General features: G+C 39.4%; 1 protein-coding gene across 1 annotated transcript in view; it reads left to right on the top strand.

Moving 5' to 3' along the window:
* The window catches only part of adamts18 (ADAM metallopeptidase with thrombospondin type 1 motif, 18), a 54,720-nt gene that overhangs the window by 9,340 nt on the left and 19,859 nt on the right, over positions 1-25,521 (top strand). Inside the window, exons 3-13 of the mRNA XM_066713714.1 lie at positions 4,274-4,532; positions 5,016-5,215; positions 5,576-5,659; positions 5,924-6,083; positions 6,358-6,463; positions 7,562-7,699; positions 7,919-8,072; positions 10,224-10,319; positions 12,848-12,996; positions 19,878-20,050; positions 24,121-24,251. Of these exons, the coding sequence (XP_066569811.1) occupies positions 4,274-4,532; positions 5,016-5,215; positions 5,576-5,659; positions 5,924-6,083; positions 6,358-6,463; positions 7,562-7,699; positions 7,919-8,072; positions 10,224-10,319; positions 12,848-12,996; positions 19,878-20,050; positions 24,121-24,251 (1,650 nt within the window). The remainder of the gene's footprint in view (positions 1-4,273; positions 4,533-5,015; positions 5,216-5,575; positions 5,660-5,923; positions 6,084-6,357; positions 6,464-7,561; positions 7,700-7,918; positions 8,073-10,223; positions 10,320-12,847; positions 12,997-19,877; positions 20,051-24,120; positions 24,252-25,521) is intronic.

Raw genomic sequence — 25,521 nt, forward strand, 5'->3', positions numbered from 1 at the left:
AAACCACATGCAGGCATCAATCCCAGCCGATGCAAAGTGACATGAGCAAGGACGGATTCATTTGTAGTCTATAGAAAGGCTTTTCTTGTGGAATTACTGAAGGAAGCTCTTCTCTTTAATTAAATTATGATAATCATAGGGTGCTGCTGTCATGGACAGATATTTATTGTAAAAAAAAGAAAGTTTTCCCTATGATTTGCCTTGATAATTACACAGTATGTCAAATTTATAGGTAATGTTAGCAGTAGACTCGTAATATGATTTACCAGGTTCAAAACAACTTAAGAAAAAGTCAGTGCTGTTTCATGCTTATTACCAAATGTCATGCTGTCTTTCACCTAATATGCATTATCGTTTTTTGCCTCATATCATATGTAGCATATATCACCATCACCATCACCATATATCGATCCATTGCTGGATGAAGTCCTCCAAGATGTTTCCACTAAAGCTTCTATATATAAACACATCTTTATAGAAATTACATTTAGGAAACTCGCTACAAACTGATCTAGAGGATGTTATTGCTACGAAGGTATTACATTTCAAAGGTTTACAGTTACCAAATGAATGAAAGTGCATTATCTGTTATCCAGCTTGGAGTTCTCTGAGAAAATGTTTTGCTTTTAGACTATGTTCTGTAGAAAAATAAATGAGTATGTTTTTTGTGATGAAGCTGATTTATGGAAAGCGTTTCCCCGATCCATTGCACTTCATTTATTTATCTTAATGATGAATATTTACCCACAGTTAAATGATTTTACATTAGACATTTGGTGTTTTTACAGTCTGTCACGACTTCCTCTTTAACTCATGTCTGCGATTTTGATTATGATCGTTCTCAAGGAGCAACTGCTGGTCCCTTCAAGTTTTTAACATCATGTTTCTGCCATCAGTGTTTGGTTGTTGTTTTAGCTTCCTGAGGTTTTGTCTTGAGGTCACTCTGAAGTGCTTTCTCAGAGGCATGTCATTTGAACTACAAGAGTGCTGTTAAGAGTCTCTTGCCTGCTTTTCATCACTCGAGATTTGCTTCTGATAACATCATTCTGAGCAATTCATTTAAATGAGAAGTGTAATATTCAGGACAAAGATGGAAGACCTTGTTCAACATTGGAGAGGGTTTATTAGACTTGACTGAGTAACGACTTGTTGCTGAGTTTAATTTATTTGTGTTGAAAACAGAGCAGATTATAACAATAAATGCTGTACAGTACTTAATTAAGCTCAGTAGTGTATATTGATAAATTGCATTCTTCAGCTACAAATATAAACCTGTAACTCTTCAAATCCACATTAATTATTCCATGGTGCTGACAATTTTGGTGGCCTCTTTTCTTATGATACATTTCTGAAGGCAGTGGTGCCTGTGGTGGCAGGAGGCCACAGCAGATCAAAAGGAAGTGCCCTCTGCTATTCCTTCTGTCTTTTGTCTGTTTACTTTGCCACCTGCAATGCGGTGAGACTAGAATTGGGAGCAGACACACAGATGGACTGGAGGAATGAATGAATCACGACTGCGACTGTTTGTCTGAGGCAGATTAGGGTCAGTTCAATCACAAATGCACTGTGAAATGTTCTGCAAGATTCTCTGTGGTTTCCAACACAGACTCATGAGTAGGCCTACGCTCATAAATGAGAAATGATTGTCCTTGTGAAAAGATGCTGTATACAATAAAGGCTGAGTGATTTATTCAGTATAATTTTTACTGAAATGTTTTGGTTTGGGGCATTTTCTTATTTTTTGTATTCTCTTTTTCATAATGTTGTCAGTGTAATATAGCGTATAACGTCAACACTCAGTCATATTTTAAAGATAATTTATACAGGTTGGTTTCTCTCTCATATTAGAAGTGTTTCATCAGTGTTTCAATAATATTTACTGTACTTAAGTGTGAGTTTTGGCTGGCATATGTATTCAGAAGTATATAAGTTCATAATTATCTTTTAACCTAAGTTAAATAGAAGTGCAGTTGCTGGCTCATAAGTAAATGCATTACTTATCTGAAGCTGAAGTGCTTTTTGGTTCTTTAAAATAAATACAACTTGTCTTTCCAGCAGTGAGTCTTTCCATTAATCTTAAATCAAGGAACAAAATTCAATACATTCTCTTAGTTTCGGCTCCCCTTTGTTAATTAGCCAAGATTTGCTTTTGAAAGCATGTAAAATCTTGTTGCGTTGCACTACTGTCATTTCTTTAATACATACTTGGCAGGAATGCCAGCAACCATGATTAAAATACTAGTTACTGTGCTCCAGATCAAACCTTTAAAACAGCATAACATACATTACATATATAACATACAATACATATAATTTTGGAATGACGCCTGCCATAGAATGGGTATTTATGACACTGGTACAGTAGCCGAGTTAGATGAATGAACTATTGTCACTTACTGTTATAATATGACATAGTACTGAGGCTAAACAAAAATGTAAGTTTATTGCTTCCAGAACTGTAACATCCTGCCAGTTTATAAAGCAAAACTTGATTAAATGCTTCAGTTCTAAATTCTGAATGGATTGGATGAAATGTTTAGTTAAACTGGCTTTTTATTCATTCATAAATGTTAACGTAATAGGCTAATAGTTTTACTTTCTTTTGTTTAACATCAGGTGAAGGTACATTTAACGATTAATATTTACCCACAGTTAAATGGATTTACATTTGGTGTTTCTACAGTCTGTCACGAACTCATGTCTGCAATGAGGTGAATGTACAATTAGGTCTACATTCCTATATCTAGATTAGAATGAGTTTGCTTTAATACATTAACTATACCTTTACATATTCAGTTAATTTGATAAGGATAGTTAATTATTAAAATCATGGTGAAATGTGTGATATATATCAGACAATTCAAGTAAAACCAAAGGGTAGTTATGATCAGTTGACATGGCATTTTAGAAATGATGAAGTTAAGTAGTATATAAGGCTCTTGCATGATTAAAAATGAATTGTGGATCAAAATATATGCAGTATTCAGCAAATTCAATGTTGCTTGTGAGAACAAACAAACAAAAGAACGTGTGGTTTATACAATGACTCATGGCACCTTTAATTAATACTGCCTTGCTGCCACAACACAGTATCATCGGTTTATAATTATTTCCTGGCAAAAAACAAAACACAACAGAAAACTTGGATTCTGTATTGTAATTCTTACTATGGCATTGACCCCCTGTGTATCAATTCAGATGCAGTACAATTTATTCTGCTCTGTGACTTCTGGCCTCGATCTTCATTTATCACAACTGAGTGGAACTCTTGACTTGGCCTTTCTGATGTTGATATTTTTAAGCTAGAAAAACACAAGAATTACTTTAGGGATTAGAAACTCTGTGTACATTAGTGGCAGGTTCTTAGACTGACAAAAAACAATATTGGATCATTTCAGTCAGCATGGTTTAAATTATCTCAGATACAGTTCCCCTGAGATGGGGTTTTACACATGGAAACCTTTTATAATTTGCAAGCATAAGCAGATACAGCTGCATTTGCTGTATTTGCTAATCAAATCGATACAGTCATTTTAGTAGATGCTCAGATAACATGTTGTAATGTTGGATGATTAATAACTATAAGGAATAATGTGTTTTTATAGGCAGCTGAGTTTCAGAATCCTTTTTTTTCGTCCAAGTCCCCCTTGCCATGTTTGCAATGGAAATGTTTAAGACAAACAATTTCTATATAAAGAATATGTAGATTAACTATAAGCCTTTGTTTTTTATTAGTAAAGGGTCTTAAACTACTTTCTGGAGCTGTATTTCAGAATTTAATTGCTCTTTTTCAGCTGATGCATCCAAAGCTTTGGAATTGTCATGCTCAATTTTTTAGGCATTATTTAATACCATTGTAGCTATAAAATGCAGTCAGATTGTGTATGAGTTCATAAGAATGATGAGTTTTTTTTAATATTAATAATAGAAAATACAGGCATGATTTCAATGAAAACATCAATTCTCCTAACCATCACAAAATGTAACCCTAATATTCTAATAGGTTTTTATTTGGTTGTTGATACAAATCTGTGGTTAGCAAAATAAACTTCCATCAAAGTACTGACTGTAATCTGCCATCGATGAGGTTCAGATTCATTCCGGCCACAATTTGGATATGTAGCCCCCAAAAGAACATCTTTAACAGCCGTTCTGTTAGTAAATACTGATATTTTTCATTGTAACCCTCACAGTAAATGACTGATCCGGTTCCACATGTGGTGAGTGTTGCTGTTACTTTTTGCAATCTTTGTAATCTTTTTCTGTTTACTAGTCAGGGTTGATAAGGACACGGGACGATGAATTCTTCATTAAGCCATTACCTCAGTACTTGGCAGCGCAACACAACTACACGGCCGTCACGGGGCATCACCCGCACGTTCTGTACAAACGCTCAGCTGAACACAGAGTACACCGCAGGGACATACACAACCCACTTACCAACCCCTACCATCACCACTACCATGCGCACAGGAGAGACTACCGACATGGGAAACACCAGAGGCAGCACTTCTGCGGACGGCGCAAGAAATGTATGTAAGGGAACTTTGCTTTGTAACTGCTTTTTATTTTATCTTTTATTTTAATACTGAGTAACACATTCAATTTAAGACTTTGTGATAAGTGTGCTAAGTCTGCTGCCAATGTGTTATTTAGGAAATGAGCAGTGCTGGCGTGATTCTTAAGTTTTCATAATTGCTTCTATACAGTTATATTGTTAGATGGTTTTATAGTTCTAAGGATGATGAATGTTGGTTGAAGTATTTTAAAAGAAGAATTTTTAATAAATTACAGAAATGTTGGCTTTCTGATAATCAAATGACCCTGTTCTGGCTGGGCGATCTTATTTTTGAAAGGATAGGAAACTGTCAGGTCCCAAAGGAAGCACTGCATCCAGTGAATAACCGTGAATATTTCAACAGCCCCTTCACCGTTATCTGGGATGATTCCGGAAATCTTTTTTTTTTTTTTCTGAAACGTTTTCCCTAGCCCACCTATCTTTCGTCTTTCTACAGACACTCCTAAGCTTCCTCCAGAGGATATCCACTTTGGTGATGATGAGTATGAGCAGCAAGGCAGGTCCAAACGCTCCCCTATCAGCCCCAGCAAGCTGGAGGGACTCAATGTGGAAACCCTGGTGGTGGCTGATCGGAAAATGCTGGAAAAGCACGGCAAAGATAACGTGACTACATACGTCCTGACAATCATGAACATGGTGGGCTATTCTTGCATGTCTCATGCTTTAATCTACGGTGGTGTGCCGATAGCCTTTATCAGATACAGTTAGACAGGCTTTATAGGATTGTCAATGTGTACCTGCTGGGAAAATAGGGGGGAAATTGTTCAGTTAAGTGGATAATTAGAGCAATTATATAATTAGGTCAAGTAGATTAAAAATGTTCTAGCCTTCATGGACTTGAGTTGAGCAAGGCTGCCTGTATCATGGTGCTGTTGGATAGGCAGAGTTCTGTTTGATATGTCAATAACAAATATGATCATTTTTAATGATGTGCTATTAGACAGAGCTGAAAGAGTGTTTTCAGTATGGGGAAAAACACATTGATCTTTTCTGTAGGTATCTAGCCTTTTCAAAGATGGCACCATTGGAACCGACATTAACATTGTGGTTGTGAGCCTTCTTCTCCTGGAACAAGATCCAGTAAGTGCCTTTTAAATAAATACATACAAAAATAATTATGCATAGTAATATTTGGAAGATTATCGGGATCAGAGGAGCTATTTGTAAGAGAGTATTCAGAATGGAAGAATTACTTCTTTAGACTGTATTAAAGAGATTTCAATAAGTCCTTAAGCAAAAAGAAAACTGATCCTTTTGTGCACTCTGTCTGCATCGGTACTTTATATCCTATAAATGCTTCTATTTTCTTTAATGCCAATACTGTGTTTCCTTCTAAATGTGTAGGTGGGGTTAGCAATAAACCACCATGCTGACCAGTCATTGAATAGTTTTTGCCAGTGGCAATCTGGTCTGATTGGAAAGCATGGGAAACGTCATGACCATGCGATTCTTCTCACTGGACTAGATATCTGCTCTTGGAAGAATGAGCCCTGTGACACACTGGGTAAGAAACAAGATATTAGTTTGAACCATATGTTTTTTAATATTGTATTGTTATATATTTGTATGTATAGATTTCAATATACACAATATTGTGGTCAGGAGCTTATTTTGTTATGGATGGCTATACTCATATTTATGTAGGAGGTCAGAGATCATGTTGCATCTTGGCAAGTGAAGCCAGGTCACCTCTGCTCTGTTTAAATGTGTATTGCACTTCCGCCTTTTCATGTTTGCTAACTACCTAGGTACTTTCTTCTCTTTGTTCTTACGTCAAGGTTTTGCACCAATAAGTGGGATGTGCAGCAAATACCGAAGTTGTACAATAAATGAAGACACAGGACTTGGGTTGGCTTTTACCATTGCACATGAATCAGGGCACAAGTATGTACATTAAGTTCTTAACTGGTTGCTCTATGTGGTACCTGAAGTGGTGATTTTACATTATTGAATTATATAACTGTTCTATAAAAAAAACATAAAAATACTGCGGGTTGTGCTAGATGTTATCCTTTTCACATGATTCTTGGTACGGCAATCTAGAATATCTCTATGATCTTTTTTTTTTAAGGATTTTTCTTTTTATTAAGGATTTTTGGAATAGGAGTTTTGAGAGTGAATGCTTAACTCTAATCGAGATAGACAGTTGTGATGTATAAATAATCTATTGACAAAAAGAAAGCCCTGTGTTCATGACCTATTGGTTAGCTGGCATGTGAGAGGAGCTGCTTGGAACAGACGAATATGATGTAGAAAAACAGGCATCTTCTGACATGAATGACTTAATCTTCTCAAGAAAAATATTTGCAGCCTATAATCCCAGCCACGGGCAGTTATTTTATTTGTATTTACACGTTGCTATCGAGATAAGAGGAGCAGTTAAATATATACGAGAAGTTAGATTTTTTCATTTGGCATTTTCTCAACAATAACTGGACTTAGCAAGTAATGCATACAAAAATGTGTAATTAAACTAATCATTTGATTACTGAAGATGAAATTACCAAAAAGAAAGCATTGTAGATGATAATACTAAAAAAGAAAACGTGTATTTACATATATTTGTTTGTATTTTATGTGTGAATTATGCTGTGATTTCAAAGGTTTCATCTTTTTGGTCAAATTAATGTAAATGGTTCCAGTTGTATATACTTTATTAGCAAAACAGTTACAAGCCAAAACCTATTAATCATTTCAGAATTCTGTAGGCATGTCAAAACCCACAACCACAAGTTTACATTATATTGTACCATGATTAAGCTGAAGGGCATATCCCTTGCTGCACTTCAAGGGACGTTCATCTACACTATCTCCTTCCATGCCTTATTAGAACAAATACTAATACATAAATGCTATCTTACACTGCATCCTAACAATATGTAATTCTCCAGAATGAGATACTTGACAGGAATAATCTATCCGTTCCTGTAGCACATGCTTCCGACAGTATTAAAGTTAGGATTGTATTCCTGTATGTTCTAGTTTCGGTATGATCCATGACGGAGAGGGAAACCCATGTAAGAAGACTGAGGGAAACATCATGTCTCCAACTCTGGCTGGAAACAATGGAGTATTTTCTTGGTCGTCTTGTAGTCGGCAGTATCTTAGCAAGTTTCTTAGGTATGTCCTATCCATTAACAATTGAGCCCATATTAAATGCTTTGCAAGCTTAAATACACGTTGGCTGTCTAATCCAAATACTTTGATCCCTTTCAGAAGTCCATATCATGATTTACAAAGTAATCAAGATTTTGATTTTCAGTAAAAGTAAAAAAATACTTTTCTGTGGTATTGAAGTGAGTATATTTCTCTCTTAAATATGCAGTATGTTTTTCACAGTACAGCTCAAGCTTCATGTCTGGTTGATGAGCCGAAAAAAATTGGACAGTATAAATACCCTGACAAGCTCCCTGGCCAGTTGTATGATGCTGACACACAGTGCAAGTGGCAGTTTGGCTCAAAGGCAAAACTCTGCAATCTGGACTTTGTAAAGGTACCTGCTTGAATAATTTAATGAACCCTTTTGCAGCAGAATCACTGAACATCAGTTACATTTTAGATAGCATTTTCCCTCAGGGTTATCAGCTTACATCTCTAAGAAGAGGTGCTTGATAGTGAGAGGCAGAACAAAATTAAAAAAATGAAAGTACAGTAGGCGGTGACGCTTGCACACCTATTTTTGCTTTTATTGACATGCAGATCCTCTATGAATACTGATTAGACTGAAAAGAACCGAAGCTTGGGAAATAAAATAAAAAAGTCTAGCAGTTCCAAATTCAGGATTAGCCTTATTGTATAGCATAGTCCTTTTGTATACTTCGATCCTTTTGTCTCTAAACGTGAAGCCTTATCCTTTGTGGGTTAAGCTACAACATGACTGGCTCAACATCTTAATTAAAGGGATTTCGGCTATCTCACAGCAGCAGTTTATGTTGGGATTCAGACTACACAGTGCATGTTGAAGAGGGCTAATTAGCCATGTATTCTTATGGACTCGTTGCACAAACCAAACAGACTCTCTACCTTTAGATTAACACTCAGTGGGACCAGCTCTCAGAACTTTGTTTGTTTGCCAGATGCAATTGGGTTCATAAATCTATTGCATTGCTGGAAGCTTTTTTTTTTTTAGATTATTAAACATAGATTATTATGGTTAATTGGTTTCAAGCATAATGAGGTGTGTGTATGTGTATATATACAGTATTGTGCAAACGTTTTAGGCAGGTGTGAAAAAATGCTTTAAAGTAAGAATGCTTTCAAAAATAGACATGCTAATAGATTATATTTATCAATTAACTAAATGCAAAATGAGTGAACAGAAGAAAAATCTTCATCAAATCCTATTTGGTGTGACCACCCTTTGCCTTCAAAACAGCATCAATTCTTCTAGGTACACTTGCACAAAGTCAGGGATTTTGTAGGCATATAGTCAGGTGTATGATTAAACAATTATACCAAACAGGTGCTAATGATCATCAATCCAATATGTAGGTTGAAACACAATCATTAACTGAAACAAAAACAGCTGTGTATGAGGAATAAAACTGGGTGAGGAACAGCCAAACTCAGGTGAGGTTGCTGAAGACAGTTTACTGTCAAAAGTAATACACCATGGCAAGACTGAGCACAGCAACAAGACACAAGCTAGTTATACTGCATCAGCAAGGTCTCTCCCAGGCAGAGATTTCAAGGCAGGCAGGGGTTTCCAGATGTGCTGTCCAAGCTCTTTTGAAGAAGCACAAAAAACGGGCAACGTTGAGGACCATAGACGCAGTGGTCGGCCAAGGAAACTTACTGCAGCAGATGAAAGACACATCTTGCTTACTTCCCTTTGCAATCGGAAGATGTCCAGCAGTGCCATCAGCTCAGAATTGGCAGAAAACAGTGGGACCCTGGTACACCCATCTACTGTCTGTAGAAGTCTGGTCAGAAGTGGCCTTCATGGATGACTTGCGGGCAAAAAGCCATACCTCCAATGTGGAAACAAGGCCAAGCGACTTAACTATGCACGAAAACACAGGAACTGGGGTGCAGAAAAATGACAGCAGGTGCTCTGGACTGACAAGTCAAAATTTGAAATATTTGGCTGTAGCAGAAGGCAGTTTGTTCACCGAAGGGCTGGAAAGTGGTACACGAATGAGTGTCTGCAGGCAACAGTGAAGCATGGTGGAGGATCCTTGCAAGTTTGGGGCTGCATTTCTGCTAATGGAGTTGGGGATTTGGTCAGAATTAATGGTCTCAACATCATCGAGTTTGTCTGGGATTACATGAGACAAGAGATAGAAGTATCTGAGGCTGCCTAAATCCACTGAAGAACTGTGGTTAGTTCTCCAAGATGTTTGGGCCAACCTACCTGCCGTGTTCCTTCAAAAACTGTGCAAGTGTTCCTAGAAGAATTGATGCTGTTTTGAAAGCAAAGGGTGGTCACACCAAATATTGATTTGATATAGATTTTTCTTCTGTTCACTCACTTTGCATTAAGTTAATTGATAAATATAATCTATTAGCATGTCTATTTTTGAAATCATTCTTACTTTAAAGCATTTTTTCACACCTGCCTAAAACTTTTGCACAGTACTGTTTGGACTTCTGGTGTTCGAAGTGTGCACCATGAGCTTAAAACATCAATGTTTTTGCCTTTCAGGACATCTGTAAATCCCTTTGGTGCAACAGAATAGGGCATAGGTGTGAAACTAAGTTCATGCCCGCTGCAGAAGGAACAAATTGTGGACAGAACATGGTGAGTAAATAGTAATTTTGCTATCATAGTCCTTTGAGTGTCACTGTCACGTACTGGTGGCCAAAGGAAGGAACCCAGGTGCAGAGTGTAAACAGGGCAATAGGGACAGTCCAGTACTCAGAGTCGATAAGGCAGGCGGTAGGTCAATCACAGGGCAAACGAGACAATCCAGAAAATCCAGGAGACGATGGTCGTAGAGACGAAGAAGAGATCAGTACCAGGAAGAGAAAAGAAGTAGTGCTTTGAACTGAAACCAAGGGAATACAAGACACAACGTAGAAGGAAGTGACCAGGGGGTTTAAATAGTCAAGCAGGTAACTGTGGCTGAGGTGATTGATGGATGAGAGCAGAGAGTGAAGAGCGGGTGCATGGAATGTAAAGCAATGTAGAGTGACTGATTAAAACTCAGGGGATTATGACCTCTGGTGGCAGACAGGGGTAGTGTGAGCAGATAGTGTCACAGACGCCCCCTCCCAGGCAAGGCTCCTGACGCAACAGACACTCGGCGTTGAGGACTTCCCCGAGGACGGGGGGCCGGAGCAGAGGGATGATCCCGGTGAAAATCGCTGATCAAGGAAGGGTCCAGGATATCAGCCAACGGCACCCAAGACCATATCCTTCCCAGTGCACCAGGTACTGAATTCTGCCGAGACTGAAGCAGGGAGCAAACGATATATGCCAGACCATTGACAGGGTCCAAGGGAGGAGGAGGAGGAGTAGGCACAGGAGCCGGAGCCACGGACTGAGCGGGATTGGACAGCACTAGCTTCAACGGGGAGACGTGAATGGTGGGCGATATCCTGTATTGGGAAGGCAGTTGCAAGCGGTGCGCAAGTATGTTTATTTGGCTGAGGATGGTGAAGGATCCAATGAAGCGAGGGCTGAGCTTTCTGCAGGGAAACCTGAGACGGATGTCCCTCGTGAACAACCGTACCTTTTGTCCAGGAAGGTATTGAGGTGCCAGCCGTCGGCGGCAATTAGCTTGCGCACAGTGACATCTGATGGCTTGCTGAAGACGGACATGGGCTGTCTGCCAAACCTCATCACTGCACCTGAACGTCCACTGCCGGCACCTCGGAGCGCTCGTCAGAACAGGGAAACAGAGGATGCACTGAAAGGGGGTGAGACCTGTGGAAGGAGGGAGCTGATGAGGGAGTTTTGTGCATATTCAGCCCACGGCAGGAACCAGCTCCACTCAGATTTGGATGTGCTGCAGTACGACCACAAAAAACAGCCAATCTCCTGATTCAGTCTGACCGTCCGACTGTGGGTGGTAACCGGAGGTAAGGCTGATGTTTATGTTGAGGGCTTTCATGAATGCTGTCCATACTCGTGATGTAAACTGCGGACCTCGATCATACAGTATATCCTCCGGCATTCTGTAAACACGAAAGACGGGTGTAAAAAGGAACTTGAGGGCGGAAGGAATGCCCTTCAGGGGAATCAGTCTGCACGCCTTGGAAAATAGGTCCACTGTCATGAGGATGGTGGTGTTATGACTTGGGGAGATCCGTGATAAAATCAATGGAGACGTGAGACCATGGCCTGAGAGGGACGGGGAGAGGCACCAGTAAGCCTGCCAGGAGTTGATGTGGTGTCTTCACTTGTGCACAAGCTGGGCAGGCTGCAACGTAGTGGGTGATTTCCTCGGACATGGAAGGTCACTAGAACTGTCTCTGTACAATGGAGATGGTACGTTGCACCCCTGGATGTCCTGAAGCGGGAGAGGAATGGAGCGTAACGATTGAGGTCAGAGTGCAGTGGGTACATAAGTGTGCCAGACAGGACAGGCAGTCGGAGCTGGATAAGTGTTTTGGGCTTCTCGAATCGGTGACATAATATCCCCTCTGAAGGGAGCCACAATGCAGGAGGGAGACAGGATGGGATCAGTCGAGATGGGAACTGAAAGTTGATCGAACTGTCGGGACAGGGCGTCTGCCTTGACAGAAGGAACCCAGGTGCAGAGCGTCAGAGGAGTCCAGGAACAGGCGAGGGTCGTGGGCCGGTAAACAGGGCAATAGGGACAGACCAGTACTCGGAGTCGATAAGGCAGGCGGTAGGTCAATCACCGGGCGAATGAGACAATACAGAAAATCCAGGAGACTGTGGTCGTAGAGACGAAGAAGAGATCAGTACCAGGAAGACAAAAGAAGTAGTGCTTTGAAATGAAACCAAGGGAATACAAGACACAGCGTAGAAGGAAGTGACCAGGGGGTTTAAATAGTCAAGCAGGTAACTCTGGCTGAGGTGATTGATGGATGAGAGCAGAGAGTGAAGAGCGGGTGCACGGAGTGTAAAGCAATGTAGAGTGACTGATTAAAACTCAGGGGATTATGACCTCTGGTGGCAGACAGGGGTAGTGTGGGCAGATAGTATCACAGTGACATAGAAGGAAACTATTTTAAACATGTCTGTTAAAGTATGCATTTGTATTTTAACATGTCATAGCCATCCCGATGGGACAATCACACCAAACTGGAATCTAACTGATACTAATTTGTGTTTAACTCTCTGTGTTTGCTGGCCAGTGGTGTCGGAGTGGGCAGTGTGTGAGGTATGGAGATAATGGACCACAGGCCGTCCATGGACAGTGGTCAGCGTGGTCTGAGTGGTCTGACTGCTCTCGGACATGTGGAGTAGGTGTCACATATCGAGAGAGGCTTTGCGACAGTCCAAAGTAAGTTTATACCTTATGAGTACAGTATGAGTATGTTAAAAAATATTTATGGAGTGAAAAGATACATACATGAAGATTTGGCAAATACATTGTATTATTCTTTAGTTCCTCATACATTTTAATGACAGGGCCACATACAGCGTACATGAAAAATAATTGTTACTGTAAACAATTAGTTTTACTCAGGTAAATATGGCAAGCCTCCCAAACCATTTAAAGGTAGGTGTGTCAAAAACTGTGAATTAGTGCACTAAAAGTAATTTTGTTGGTCTATTAAAATGGTATCATCTGTCACTGACTCAGCAGCACATTAGATAAATCCCTCTCTGGCCAACGAAAACCTGTTCAGCAGACTCATTCTTCATTATAAGATTGCTCCCACTCCTTATTATTATTCTACATAATGTTTGAAGGGTAATGTCTCAGCTCTGGGGTAATTTGCATTATTCTGACTGTGCTAGTAATGATTCAATGCCCAAGAACGGGAATGATAATACAAATTGTGCTTCTACTAAAAATACAAAATACAAAACTAACTATAAAAAAACATACAGAGTTCAGACTCTTCCCTGAAACAAGCATTTTCTTTCCCATAATTTTAATAAATCAAATCATTTTAATTAGTCAAAACTGAGGGAGCAGTGTTTTGGCAGTATGTGAAAAGGGTGAAAAAAGGACATAGAGCTGAGGACACAGTCAAACAGCTCTACGATACGATACGATTCCTTTATTGTCACTCAACCATATACACAAGTGCAACAGTGGGTGAAAATCTTGGGTGCAGTTCCAAGCAACATAGCAGTATGACAATTTTCCTAAATATCTGATTTACACATCACACAATTACACATCTGTTACACAACACAATATACAATATAAACCAAATTTACAATGTACAGTATACACAAATTAAGGAGACTGTATACAATAAAAATACATTGTACCCCCCCAATATAATCAATGGATGTTGACATTCAACTGTCGATTGATAGTCATTTGCCAATATCTTATTACAAAAGTATAAAATGTAAGTCCAGTCTGAGGCTGATAAAATATGATGCAGATATATATATACAGTGAGGGAAAAAAGTATTTGATCCCCTGCTGATTTTGTACGTTTGCCCACTGACAAAGAAATTATCAGTCTATAATTTTAATGGTAGGTGTATTTTAACAGTGAGAGACAGAACAACAGCAAAAAAATCCAGAAAAATGCATTTCAAAAAAGTTATAAATTGATTTGCATGTTAATGAGGGAAATAAGTATTTGATCCCCTGTCAATCAGCAAGATTTCTGGCTCCCAGGTGTCTTTTATACAGGTAACGAGCTGAGATTAGGAGCATTCTCTTAAAGGGAATGGTCCTAATCTCAGCTCGTTACCTGTATAAAAGACACCTATCCACAGAAGCAATCAATCAATCAGATTCCAAACTCTCCACCATGGCCAAGACCAAAGAGCTGTCTAAGGATGTCAGGGACAAGATTGTAGACCTACACAAGGCTGGAATGGGCTACAAGACCATCGCCAAGCAGCTTGGTGAGAAGGTGACAACAGTTGGTGCGATTATTCGCAAATGGAAGAAACACAAAATAACTGTCAGTCTCCCTCGGTCTGGGGCTCCATGCAAGATCTCACCTCGTGGAGTTTCAATGATCATGAGAACGGTGAGGAATCAGCCCAGAACTACACGGGAGGATCTTGTTAATGATCTCAAGGCAGCTGGGACCATAGTCACCAAGACAACAATTGGTAACACACTATGCCGTGAAGGACTGAAATCCTGCAGCGCACGCAAGGCCCCCCTGCTCAAGAAAGCACATGTACAGGCCAGTCTGAAGTTTGCCAATGAACATTTGAATGATTCAGAGGAGAACTGGGTGAAAGTGTTGTGGTCAGATGAGACCAAAATCGAGCTCTTTGGCATCAACTCAACTCGCCATGTTTGGAGGAGGAGGAATGACCCCAAGAACACCATCCCCACCGTCAAACATGGAGGTGGAGACATTATGCTTTGGGGGTGTTTTTCTGCTAAGGGGACAGGACAACTGCACCGCATCAAAGGGACGATGGACAGGGCCATGTACCGTCAAATCTTAGGTGAGAACCTCCTTCCCTCAGCCAGGGCATTGAAAATGGGTCGTGGATGGATATTCCAGCATGACAATGACCCAAAACACACAGCCAAGGCAACAAAGGAGTGGCTCAAGAAGAAGCACATTAAGGTCCTGGAGAGGCCTAGCCAGTCTCCAGACCTTAATCCCATAGAAAATCTGTGGAGGGAGCTGAAGGTTCGAGTTGCCAAACGTCAGCCTCGAAACCTTAATGACTTGGAGAGGATCTGCAAAGAGGAGTGGGACAAAATCCCTCCTGAGATGTGTGCAAACCTGGTGGCCAACTACAAGAAACGTCTGACCTCTGTGACTGCCAACAAGGGTTTTGCCACCAAGCACTAAGTCGAAGGGGTCAAATACTTATTTCCATCATTAAGATGCAAATCAATGTATAACTTTTTTGAAATGCGTTTTTCTGGATTTTTTGGTTGTTATTCTGTCTCTCACTGTTAAAATACACCTTCTCTCACTGTTAAAATACACCTACCATTAAAATGATAGACTGATCATTTATTTGTCAGTGGGCAAACGTACAAAATCAGCAGGGGATCAAATATTTTTTCCCCCACTGCATATATATACACTCACCTAAAGGATTATTAGGAACACCTGTTCAATTTCTCATTAATGCAATTATCTAACCAACCAATCACATGGCAGTTGCTTCAATGCATTTAGGGGTGTGGTCCTGGTCAAGACAATCTCCTGAACTCCAAACTGAATGGCTGAATGGGAAAGAAAGGTGATTTAAGCAACTTTGAGCGTGGCATGGTTGTTGGTGCCAGACGGGCCAGTCTGAGTATTTCACAATCTGCTCAGTTACTGGGATTTTCACGCACAACCATTTCTAGGGTTTACAAAGAATGGTGTGAAAAGGGAAAAACATCCAGTATGCGGCAGTCCTGTAGGCGAAAATGCCTTGTTGATGCTAGAGGTCAGAGGAGAATGGGCCGACTGATTCAAGCTGATAGAAGAGCAACTTTGACTGAAATAACCACTCGTTACAACCGAGGTATGCAGCAAAGCATTTGTATAGCCACAACACGTTCAACCTTGAGGCGGATGGGCTACAACAGCAGAAGACCCCACCGGGTACCACTCATCTCCACTACAAATAGGAAAAAGAGGCTACAATTTGCACAAGCTCACCAAAATTGGACAGTTGAAGACTGGAAAAATGTTGCCTGGTCTGATGAGTCTCGATTTCTGTTGAGACATTCAGATGGTAGAGTCAGAATTTGGCGTAAACAGAATGAGAACATGGATCCATCATGCCTTGTTACCACTGTGCAGGCTGGTGGTGGTGGTGTAATGGTGTGGGGGATGTTTTCTTGGCACACTTTAGGCCCCTTAGTGCCAATTGGGCATCGTTTAAATGCCACGGCCTACCTGAGCATTGTTTCTGACCATGTCCATCCCTTTATGACCACCATGTACCCATCCTCTGATGGCTACTTCCAGCAGGATAATGCACCATGTCACAAAGGTCGAATCATTTCAAATTGGTTTCTTGAACATGACAATGAGTTCACTGTACTAAACTGGCCCCCACAGTCACCAGATCTCAACCCAATAGAGCATCTTTGGGATGTGGTGGAACGGGAGCTTCGTGCCCTGGATGTGCATCCCACAAATCTCCATCAACTGCAAGATGCTATCCTATCAATATGGGCCAACATTTCTAAAGAATGCTTTCAGCACCTTGTTGAATCAATGCCACGTAGAATTAAGGCAGTTCTGAAGGCGAAAGGGGGTCAAACACAGTATTAGTATGGTGTTCCTAATAATCCTTTAGGTGAGTGTATATATATATATATATATATATATATATATATATAAAGCATAAATGAAGATCAGTATAATCTTCCAGAAAATTCTACATAGGCTACTAAACTGCAATCATTTTAATTAAATACATGCAGCATTTTCAATAATATAGTTAACTAGAAGAAAACAAACAAATACATATAGCTGAAGAGCACAATGTACAGTATATCCAGATGCTTCCGTCTCAGTATCACAGGTTGAAAGGAGGGATTTTACTCTGGAATCTGAAATGGATTATTACGCAGTGCTTTCTGCAGGTCCCAAAGGAGAGAGGACCATCCATACAAACAAAGTGTCTTTCGCTCTACTTGGCCAATGAAGCTGTCTTGGCGTATTTCACAACAGCAGTCCTAGGGTGACTGGGAAATATCTTGACGGCTGTGGCTTCATCTTGAAGTTTAAACAAAGCTGGAAAAACTTTAACATCAAGCTCTGGGGACTCACTATGTGGTCTATCTTAAACAAGATGGCTTTCTGGAAAATTCTGGTCTTAGTTTCATGATCCTAGGTAAACTAATACAACACAATGACTTTCTCTCTGCTGAATAATTGAAAAAACATACACAATACAGTTTTTGTTTCTTGTTTTTGCATTACATTGACATCTGTTTTTAAATCTATCTGATTGCTTAATTGTACTGTTTTATGTTCAAGGACATACAATGCAAAAACAAGATATACATACCCCACAAAACATCTTAAGGAATGTATATGTGTGTCATTTCATCCCTTATAGAGTGTCTTTATACATTAAATGTATCTTTGTAGTAGATTCACCAAAAACTATATTGATGTCACAAATTTACAGTTTTCGTCATCTTGCCAGAAGGTAATGGGAGATTTCAGCCTCATCCATTTGCTCTTCTGATTAGTGGGAGAAAGATGATTCTGGTACTAATCTTCAAAGTCTTCACTGTTCAGAGTGCTGTTATGAAAACTACTTCCTAAGAACATTTAAAATGGATGAACACAAATGGTTACACTACAGTTCTGTACACTGTATTTTTTTTCTTTCTTTGAAACAGCTTCCAGAGTAAAACACTGAATTAGGATGATAATAATAATATACACAAAAAAATAAGAATGACGTGTTATAGTGGGGCTGTATAATATCAATGTGTTCAGGAAGCATGCAGGGAATCTAATATTGTAAAATGAGATGTCGGTCTATCTATCTTTGTATCTCTCCATGCATCTCTCTCTGTCTATCTTTCTTTCCCTCCCCTTTCTTTCTCTATATGTATACTTTTGACTGCCATGTTCCAATGATACACACTACATCTTCCTCAGAAATACTGAAAGTACCAGAAAACATTACCAGTATCACTCAGATATAATAGATTAATTTGAGTGGTTCCCTTGCAGAGCTATACTCTGTCATCTTGTTGTGTAACAGCTCCGTATATAACCTGCAGGGAAAGACCATCAGTTTCAGAATCAGCCTGGGGATGAGATGTGAATTATCCTTCATCCAAAAATGTAATGTATATGTGTATATATGTGTATATATTAGATTATCTGAAAAAAGCCAACAAAAATCTATTTCTTTTCAAAGATTTACTATATAGATTTTTTCTTCTGATGTGAGTAACCAGTCATAGCTGTCAAATTAATCATATTTATCCTTCCTTGGGGAAATATTGACAGAACCTTTTAGGAAAGAAGCATTCAAACAGTAGAGCTCGCTATAACAATAACAGCATAAAGATATCTTACTCATGGCAAGTAAATCCCAGCAGGTGATGGAAATGATAAATAGTTTTTTACTGAATTAGCATATGTTACTTTTTATAAGTGTTTTCTACATTAAACCAAACTTATGTGCTCTGCCATACTGTATACTGCATTAATTTTGTCAAGGAAGACATTTGTGATCCTCTTAAGAATACAACAAACTGCTACCATTGCCAAAAGATAATACTTAAAACAATATTCATAAAGTAGGTACATGTTATTTAATCAGGAAATTTTCCCAGACATTTCCTCTTGAATATTTCTCTACTGACCGATTAAGCATCATTAATGCCTATTATATGTGGCAGTAATATATATGGAAACTACCCAAACATACTGAAATGGACAGAAATAGACTTCTTGTAATGAAACCCTGGCTGAGCAAAAGTCTCCTTTGTTACGTTTAGTTTGATTATAGAGCTACTGTAGGTGCCATTGGATTGAGTGGTTTTAAGATAACTAGGTTGGGTAAGGTTGCATGTTTCAAATCACTGGTTTAGTGCGTAGGAGGTAAGTTACCTTGAAATGATGTTGACCCAGTATGAAAATCTAGGGAGAACAGTTAGTTGTGCATTTCCTCATTTGTCATCTCAAATGATGGTGGTGGGTGTGAGCAGCTGAACAGCCCTAACATAACTGCCTTTATGGTTCCATGCTGCTCAGTTAAATTTGGAATAAGCAAACAGAGAGCGGATTCTCAATGAATGAGAGGTGTACCTCCACAGAGGCCTTGCAGTAAGTACTCTAACATATGGGCCCAGATGTCTACATGTATAATCAGTAATTGGATCAGACTGTGATCCTGCTCCAGGTCTTTGTCCACTGCAGGGAACGGCAAAATGCTAACAACCTATTAGCGTCAGGGTTTGGGTGGTATCCTTAATAAAAGACTGACTGTTATGCCACCCTTTAAATAAAAAATTGAACTGCTTTAGAAGTACGAAAAGTGCTGATCCTTTACACAGTGTTTGGAAGATGTTATATATAAACCAGTGCCTGCTGGGAAGGTTGGCTTGTTTCCAGTGTACAGAACTCTGTCCAAAGGTATTTACTTTGAGGCTATACAGTGGGGGTATGCCTTAAACTTTTTCCTTCAAGAGTTGATCAAATAATGAGAAATAGGACACACAGTCACATCTGCATATAATTTTTTGTGTCTTTTAAATGCATATGTGTTAAATACTAACAAGACTTGCTTTACCCCTAGGCCACAGTACAGTGGGAAGTTCTGCCAAGGTTCCAGTCGTTTATACCAGCTGTGTAATACCAACGCATGCCAGCCCAACAGTGTAGACTTCCGGGCACAGCAGTGTGCCGAATACAACAGTAAACCCTTCAGGGGCTGGTACTACAAATGGAAGCCCTACACAAAAGTGGAAGGTACAGTAAAGATGTTTTTTTTTTTTTTTACTGCAGAAAGCAGATGTCAACATAACATAATTGCCACGACTTCAAGCCCCTCTTTCCCAGAGGAAAAGGCAATTCTGAAATGCCACATTGTATGAAAAACATAAAATAGGGGGAGGGGGGAAAAGGCAGTAAAAATAATGGAATAAGAAAATTAAAAATGTGATGCTTCATTATTGTTTATGTATTAATGTTTATTATCTTTGTGTTTTAACATTGAACTGTGTTTGTCAGTAGCTATCGGGATTAGTCCTTTCAAACAGTACTTCAAATTGAAGCCTTATTTTAAAATTCATGTCTAATTTAATGTCTAATACAGTGAAATCCTAGGGAGACAAACTATGCTAAAAGTACTTAAAAAACATGTAGCAGCTTGCAAGAGAGTTTATAGGTCATTAGTAAGCCTTGGGGCTAGACTGATTTTCTTGCTTTCCTCTTATCTAATTTGAAGCAAACACAGTGATATAGAGAAATGCTTACATACATTCATGAAAATGCATTAGTTACAAATTATTTTATGTTTTTTTATGACTGTTTTTAAATGATCTGAAATCCAAAAGTTCAACATATAAGATGAAAACCCATCTTAATATGTATGCATGTGTGTGTTCTGCATCCTAGCATAGCACAGATTCAGTGTTACCTGAGGGCAAAATGAGGCTTCAGGAGGTTAAGACACTTACCCCTAAGTAACTGCTCACTTAAGTACCTAGATCGGATTAAAAAAAACAGGATTTTCTGTCTTAGTTTTTTCAGCTCAGACGCTTGATAACTTTGCCTCTTACTCCAAAATGTACACAAGCCAAAACTGTAAGCACGGTAATCCCTTGAGATACACGAGAGTTGCTTTCCTGGCAAACTGCGTAGGCAAGAATCGCGCAACTCGGGGAACATTATCACATAGAAAACAGTGGAAATGTGATGATATGCATTACTCAGACCATATTTTATACGCTTCTGTTACACTTAAGGTAACAAAATTAACAGAATTACCAAAATTTTCAGTCAATACTTTATTTGTACAGTTATAACATATTCAGAGAATATAGGGCTCTTTAATGCAAATTCAAGCAGAAGCCAGATGCGAAGATGTTTCACAAAGGCAAAACACAGAGTGGACTGGCTGGGCAAGCATCCCACCTTTCTCCCCTGAAACCCAAGCTGTGCATGACTGCATTTGCAGTCTGTGAAGCTTGGGTAGAGAGAGACAGAACGTATGGTGATGCTTCAGAACTTTCTTGATTGCTCTGGGACCCAAAGCAATCAAGAAAGTGCTGAAGCATCACCATACATTCGGTGAGTCTGGGATGCTCTCAAAGGATCTTAATTTTATACATTTCTGACAAGACAATAAGAGTAAAAGATTTTAATTTTGACCTCATTTACATTAACTTTGTGTTTGGGTCTTGCATTTGTGTCCCCTTGCTGCCCTACATTTTTCTATGTTTCTATGTTGTGCAATTATAGAACTCATACACTTTAGGAGGTGAAATGTTGTATTAAATCTTATTTAGTTTACTTAACTTTACATTCATTGTTCAAATGTATGTATGCACTTTAAATCAAACTAAATGCCAATAAGGTTGTCCCAGTAAGCATATCCCTGGTTTAATTTTAGATTTATTACAAGTCTTTCATAAAATAATCTCAGGCCGGGTTCCTGTACTCTGGACTTATGTAAACATTGAGAACATATTGTGTATTATATATATATATATATATATATATATATATATATATATATATATATATATATACACACACAAACTATAAATTGGTGTTCTTAATGCAGAATATGGTAACAGTGATGTGTAAGTAACTACTGATGTTTAATTGAGACTGTTGCTTTAAATTACACCTGAGAACAAACAAACAAGGAAACAGAAGGGAAAACTATCAAAAAACTACTTAACTGTTTCATTAATCATACAAAAAATGTATTTAAAATCAAAGATTTGATAAAACAGGATTTTAGATATACTTAGACCCATGTTCATTAAAACATGACCTTCATATATGCTCTTTTTTGTTTAGCTCATAGAATACTTTCTGGATAATTTACAGTGCATTCCCATTTTTATAGACTCACTGATAGCTGTAATAGCCTGTCAGATAATATGCCATTCTCCACAGAGTTTAGTGCTTACTTTATGGAAAAAAAAAAAATTATATATATATATATATATATATATACACTCACCTAAAGGATTATTAGGAACACCTGTTCAATTTCTCATTAATGCAATTATCTAACCAACCAATCACATGGCAGTTGCTTCAATGCATTTAGGGGTGTGGTCCTGGTCAAGACAATCTCCTGAACTCCAAACTGAATGTCTGAATGGGAAAGAAAGGTGATTTAAGCAATTTTGAGCGTGGCATGGTTGTTGGTGCCAGACGGGCCGGTCTGAGTATTTCACAATCTGCTCAGTTACTGGGATTTTCACGCACAACCATTTCTAGGGTTTACAAAGAATGGTGTGAAAAGGGAAAAACATCCAGTATGCGGCAGTCCTGTGGGCGAAAATGCCTTGTTGATGCTAGAGGTCAGAGGAGAATGGGCCGACTGATTCAAGCTGATAGAAGAGCAACTTTGACTGAAATAACCACTCATTACAACCGAGGTATGCAGCAAAGCATTTGTGAAGCCACAACACGTACAACCTTGAGGCGGATGGGCTACAACAGCAGAAGACCCCACCGGGTACCACTCATCTCCACTTCAAATAGGAAAAAGAGGCTACAATTTGCACAAGCTCACCAAAATTGGACAGTTGAAGACTGGAAAAATGCTGCCTGGTCTGATGAGTCTCGATTTCTGTTCTCGACATTCAGATGGTAGAGTCAGAATCTGGCGTAAACAGAATGAGAACATGGATCCAACATGCCTTGTTACCACTGTGCAGGCTGGTGGTGGTGGTGTAATGGTGTGGGGGATGTTTTCTTGGCACACTTTAGGCCCCTTAGTGCCAATTGGGCATCGTTTAAATGCCACGGCCTACCTGAGCATTGTTTCTGACCATGTCCATCCCTTTATGACCACCATGTACCCATCCTCTGATGGCTACTTCCAGCAGGATAATGCACCATGTCACAAAGGTCGAATCATTTCAAATTGGTTTCTTGAACATGACAATGAGTTCACTGTACTAAACTGGCCCCCACAGTCACCAGATCTCAACCCAATAGAGCATCTTTGGGATGTGGTGGAACGGGAGCTTCGTGCCCTGGATGTGCATCCCACAAATCTCCATCAACTGCAAGATGCTATCCTATCAATATGGGCCAACATTTCTAAAGAATGCTTTCAGCACCTTGTTGAATCAATGCCACGTAGAATTAAGGCAGTTCTGAAGGCGAAAGGGGGTCAAACACAGTATTAGTATGGTGTTCCTAATAATCCTTTAGGTGAGTGTATATATATATATAAATTGAAAACATTGCTGCACATCGTTTTGAAAGCAAAAATAAAGCCCGGAGGTAATGAATGACATGAAATTGAATCCTGACATATGCACCTGAAAAAAGAAAAAAGACACACATAGTTTGTAGTATAATTAATGTCATTTCTGAGCTTACAACTTGTTTACCATTTTAAGTGCTGGTTATTGTTTGTTTCTATTGGCCAGCTGTTTGAAATGGATCAAGGCTATCAATATTTGTATAGAAAGCCTCATACAATTAATTTAAGAGTAGTCTCCTCTCCTGATTAATTTCAGGCACTACAACCATTTTTAAAACATTTATCCAAGCACTGATTAAACTTAAATTGACATACATAATCTGCACCCCTGCTAAACAAATGTAGCTATTGCAGCTGTCCCCTAGACAAATAAATATTTTTTGGGGATCCCAAGCCTTATCAATAAATCTGGAGGGACTGTTAATAAAGCAATTACCAACCACAGAAGAACATCAGCAGTCTGTTTGGAAACCCCTTCTTCAAAGCAAAACTGTTACTTTACTTTTCCTACATGAAACAGAAGCTTGTACTGTAAGACAAAAAGGTACCTTTTTAGTAATGTCTGTATTTATTTTTATAGAGGAAGACATCTGCAAACTGTACTGCATTGCAGAGGACTTTGACTTCTTCTTTGCCATGTCAAGTAAAGTGAAGGATGGGACCTCCTGTTCTGATCACAAGAGGGATGTGTGCATTGATGGAATGTGTGAGGTACAGTATTTTGCAGCACAAGCCACATGGAGAGAGCCATGTTATGTGACAGTGTTGATTACTCTTGAAGGAGGATTGCTGGGCTATCACCACCAACATGTAGGCTGTGTACGGTGTGTACTTTATTGAGATCTGCGTTGCAGGGAGTTAAAATGCAAGACACTGGTGTTTTATTTTGTAGATCTGTATTTGTTCTGCATTGTTGGAAGTAAACCACGTAACAAAGTCTTGATGAAGGGATCAGCTATGAAATTAATAATAATACTTTATATTCTGATATTGTACTAGTTTTTATAGAATGGAAAACATTTGACTCATAGTAATACTGCACAACTATATATATACCAATCAGCCATAACATTATGACCACTGACTGGTGAAGTGAATAACACTGATAATCTCGTTATCATGGCACCTGTCAGTGGGTGGAATATATTAGGCAGAAAGTGAACATTTTGTCCTCAAAGTTGATGTGTTCGAAGCAGGAAAAATGGGCAAGCGTAAGGATCTGAGCGACTTTGACAAGGGCCAAATTGTGATGGCTAGACCACTGGGTCAGAGCATCTCCAAAACTGCAGCTCTTGTGGGGTGTTCCCAGTCTGCAGTGGTCAGTACCTATCAAAAGTGGTCCAAGGAAGGAAAAGCGGTGAACCGGCGACAGGGTCATGGGTGGCCAAGGCTCATTGATGCACGTGGGGAGCGAAGGCTGGCCCGTGTGGTCCGATCCAACAGACGAGCTACTGTAGCTCAAATTGCTAAAAAAGTTAATGCTGGTTCTGATAGAAAGGTGTCAGAACACACATAGCGCTTTTCCACCGACAAGGAGCAGGTGCCAGTTGGGAGCTGGTGCCTAATTTGGAACCGTTCCTTGCTTTTCTACCGCAAAAGAACTGGCTCCGTGCCGGCACAGAGCCACTTTTTCTGGCACCAAAAACGTGCTGGTCTGGAACCAAAGAACCAGTGACGTCAGGGGCCGAGGGCAGGTTAAAGACGTCTCCACCAAAAGTTATTTGCTGGAGTGCAGCCGCCATGTTTAAAATGCCAGCAGAGACACGAGCAGTGAGGAGAGTTTTGATTAAAAATGAGCGAAATCTGCAGCAAACAGCGGTCTGTCAGAGAGACACTACAGTAACAATATGGTTTCACCAGGTCAACTAACTAGTTAGGAGTTGGCAAATGGCAGCAATGAAAGACGACTGAGCGCAGCTTCCGTGAAAGCAAAGACGTGTTACAGCGATATTATGATGATGGAGAGTTAATGCGACGATAT

The sequence above is a fragment of the Amia ocellicauda genome, chromosome 9 (genome assembly GCF_036373705.1).
Source record: "Amia ocellicauda isolate fAmiCal2 chromosome 9, fAmiCal2.hap1, whole genome shotgun sequence".
In the NCBI taxonomy this organism is placed as follows: domain Eukaryota; kingdom Metazoa; phylum Chordata; class Actinopteri; order Amiiformes; family Amiidae; genus Amia; species Amia ocellicauda.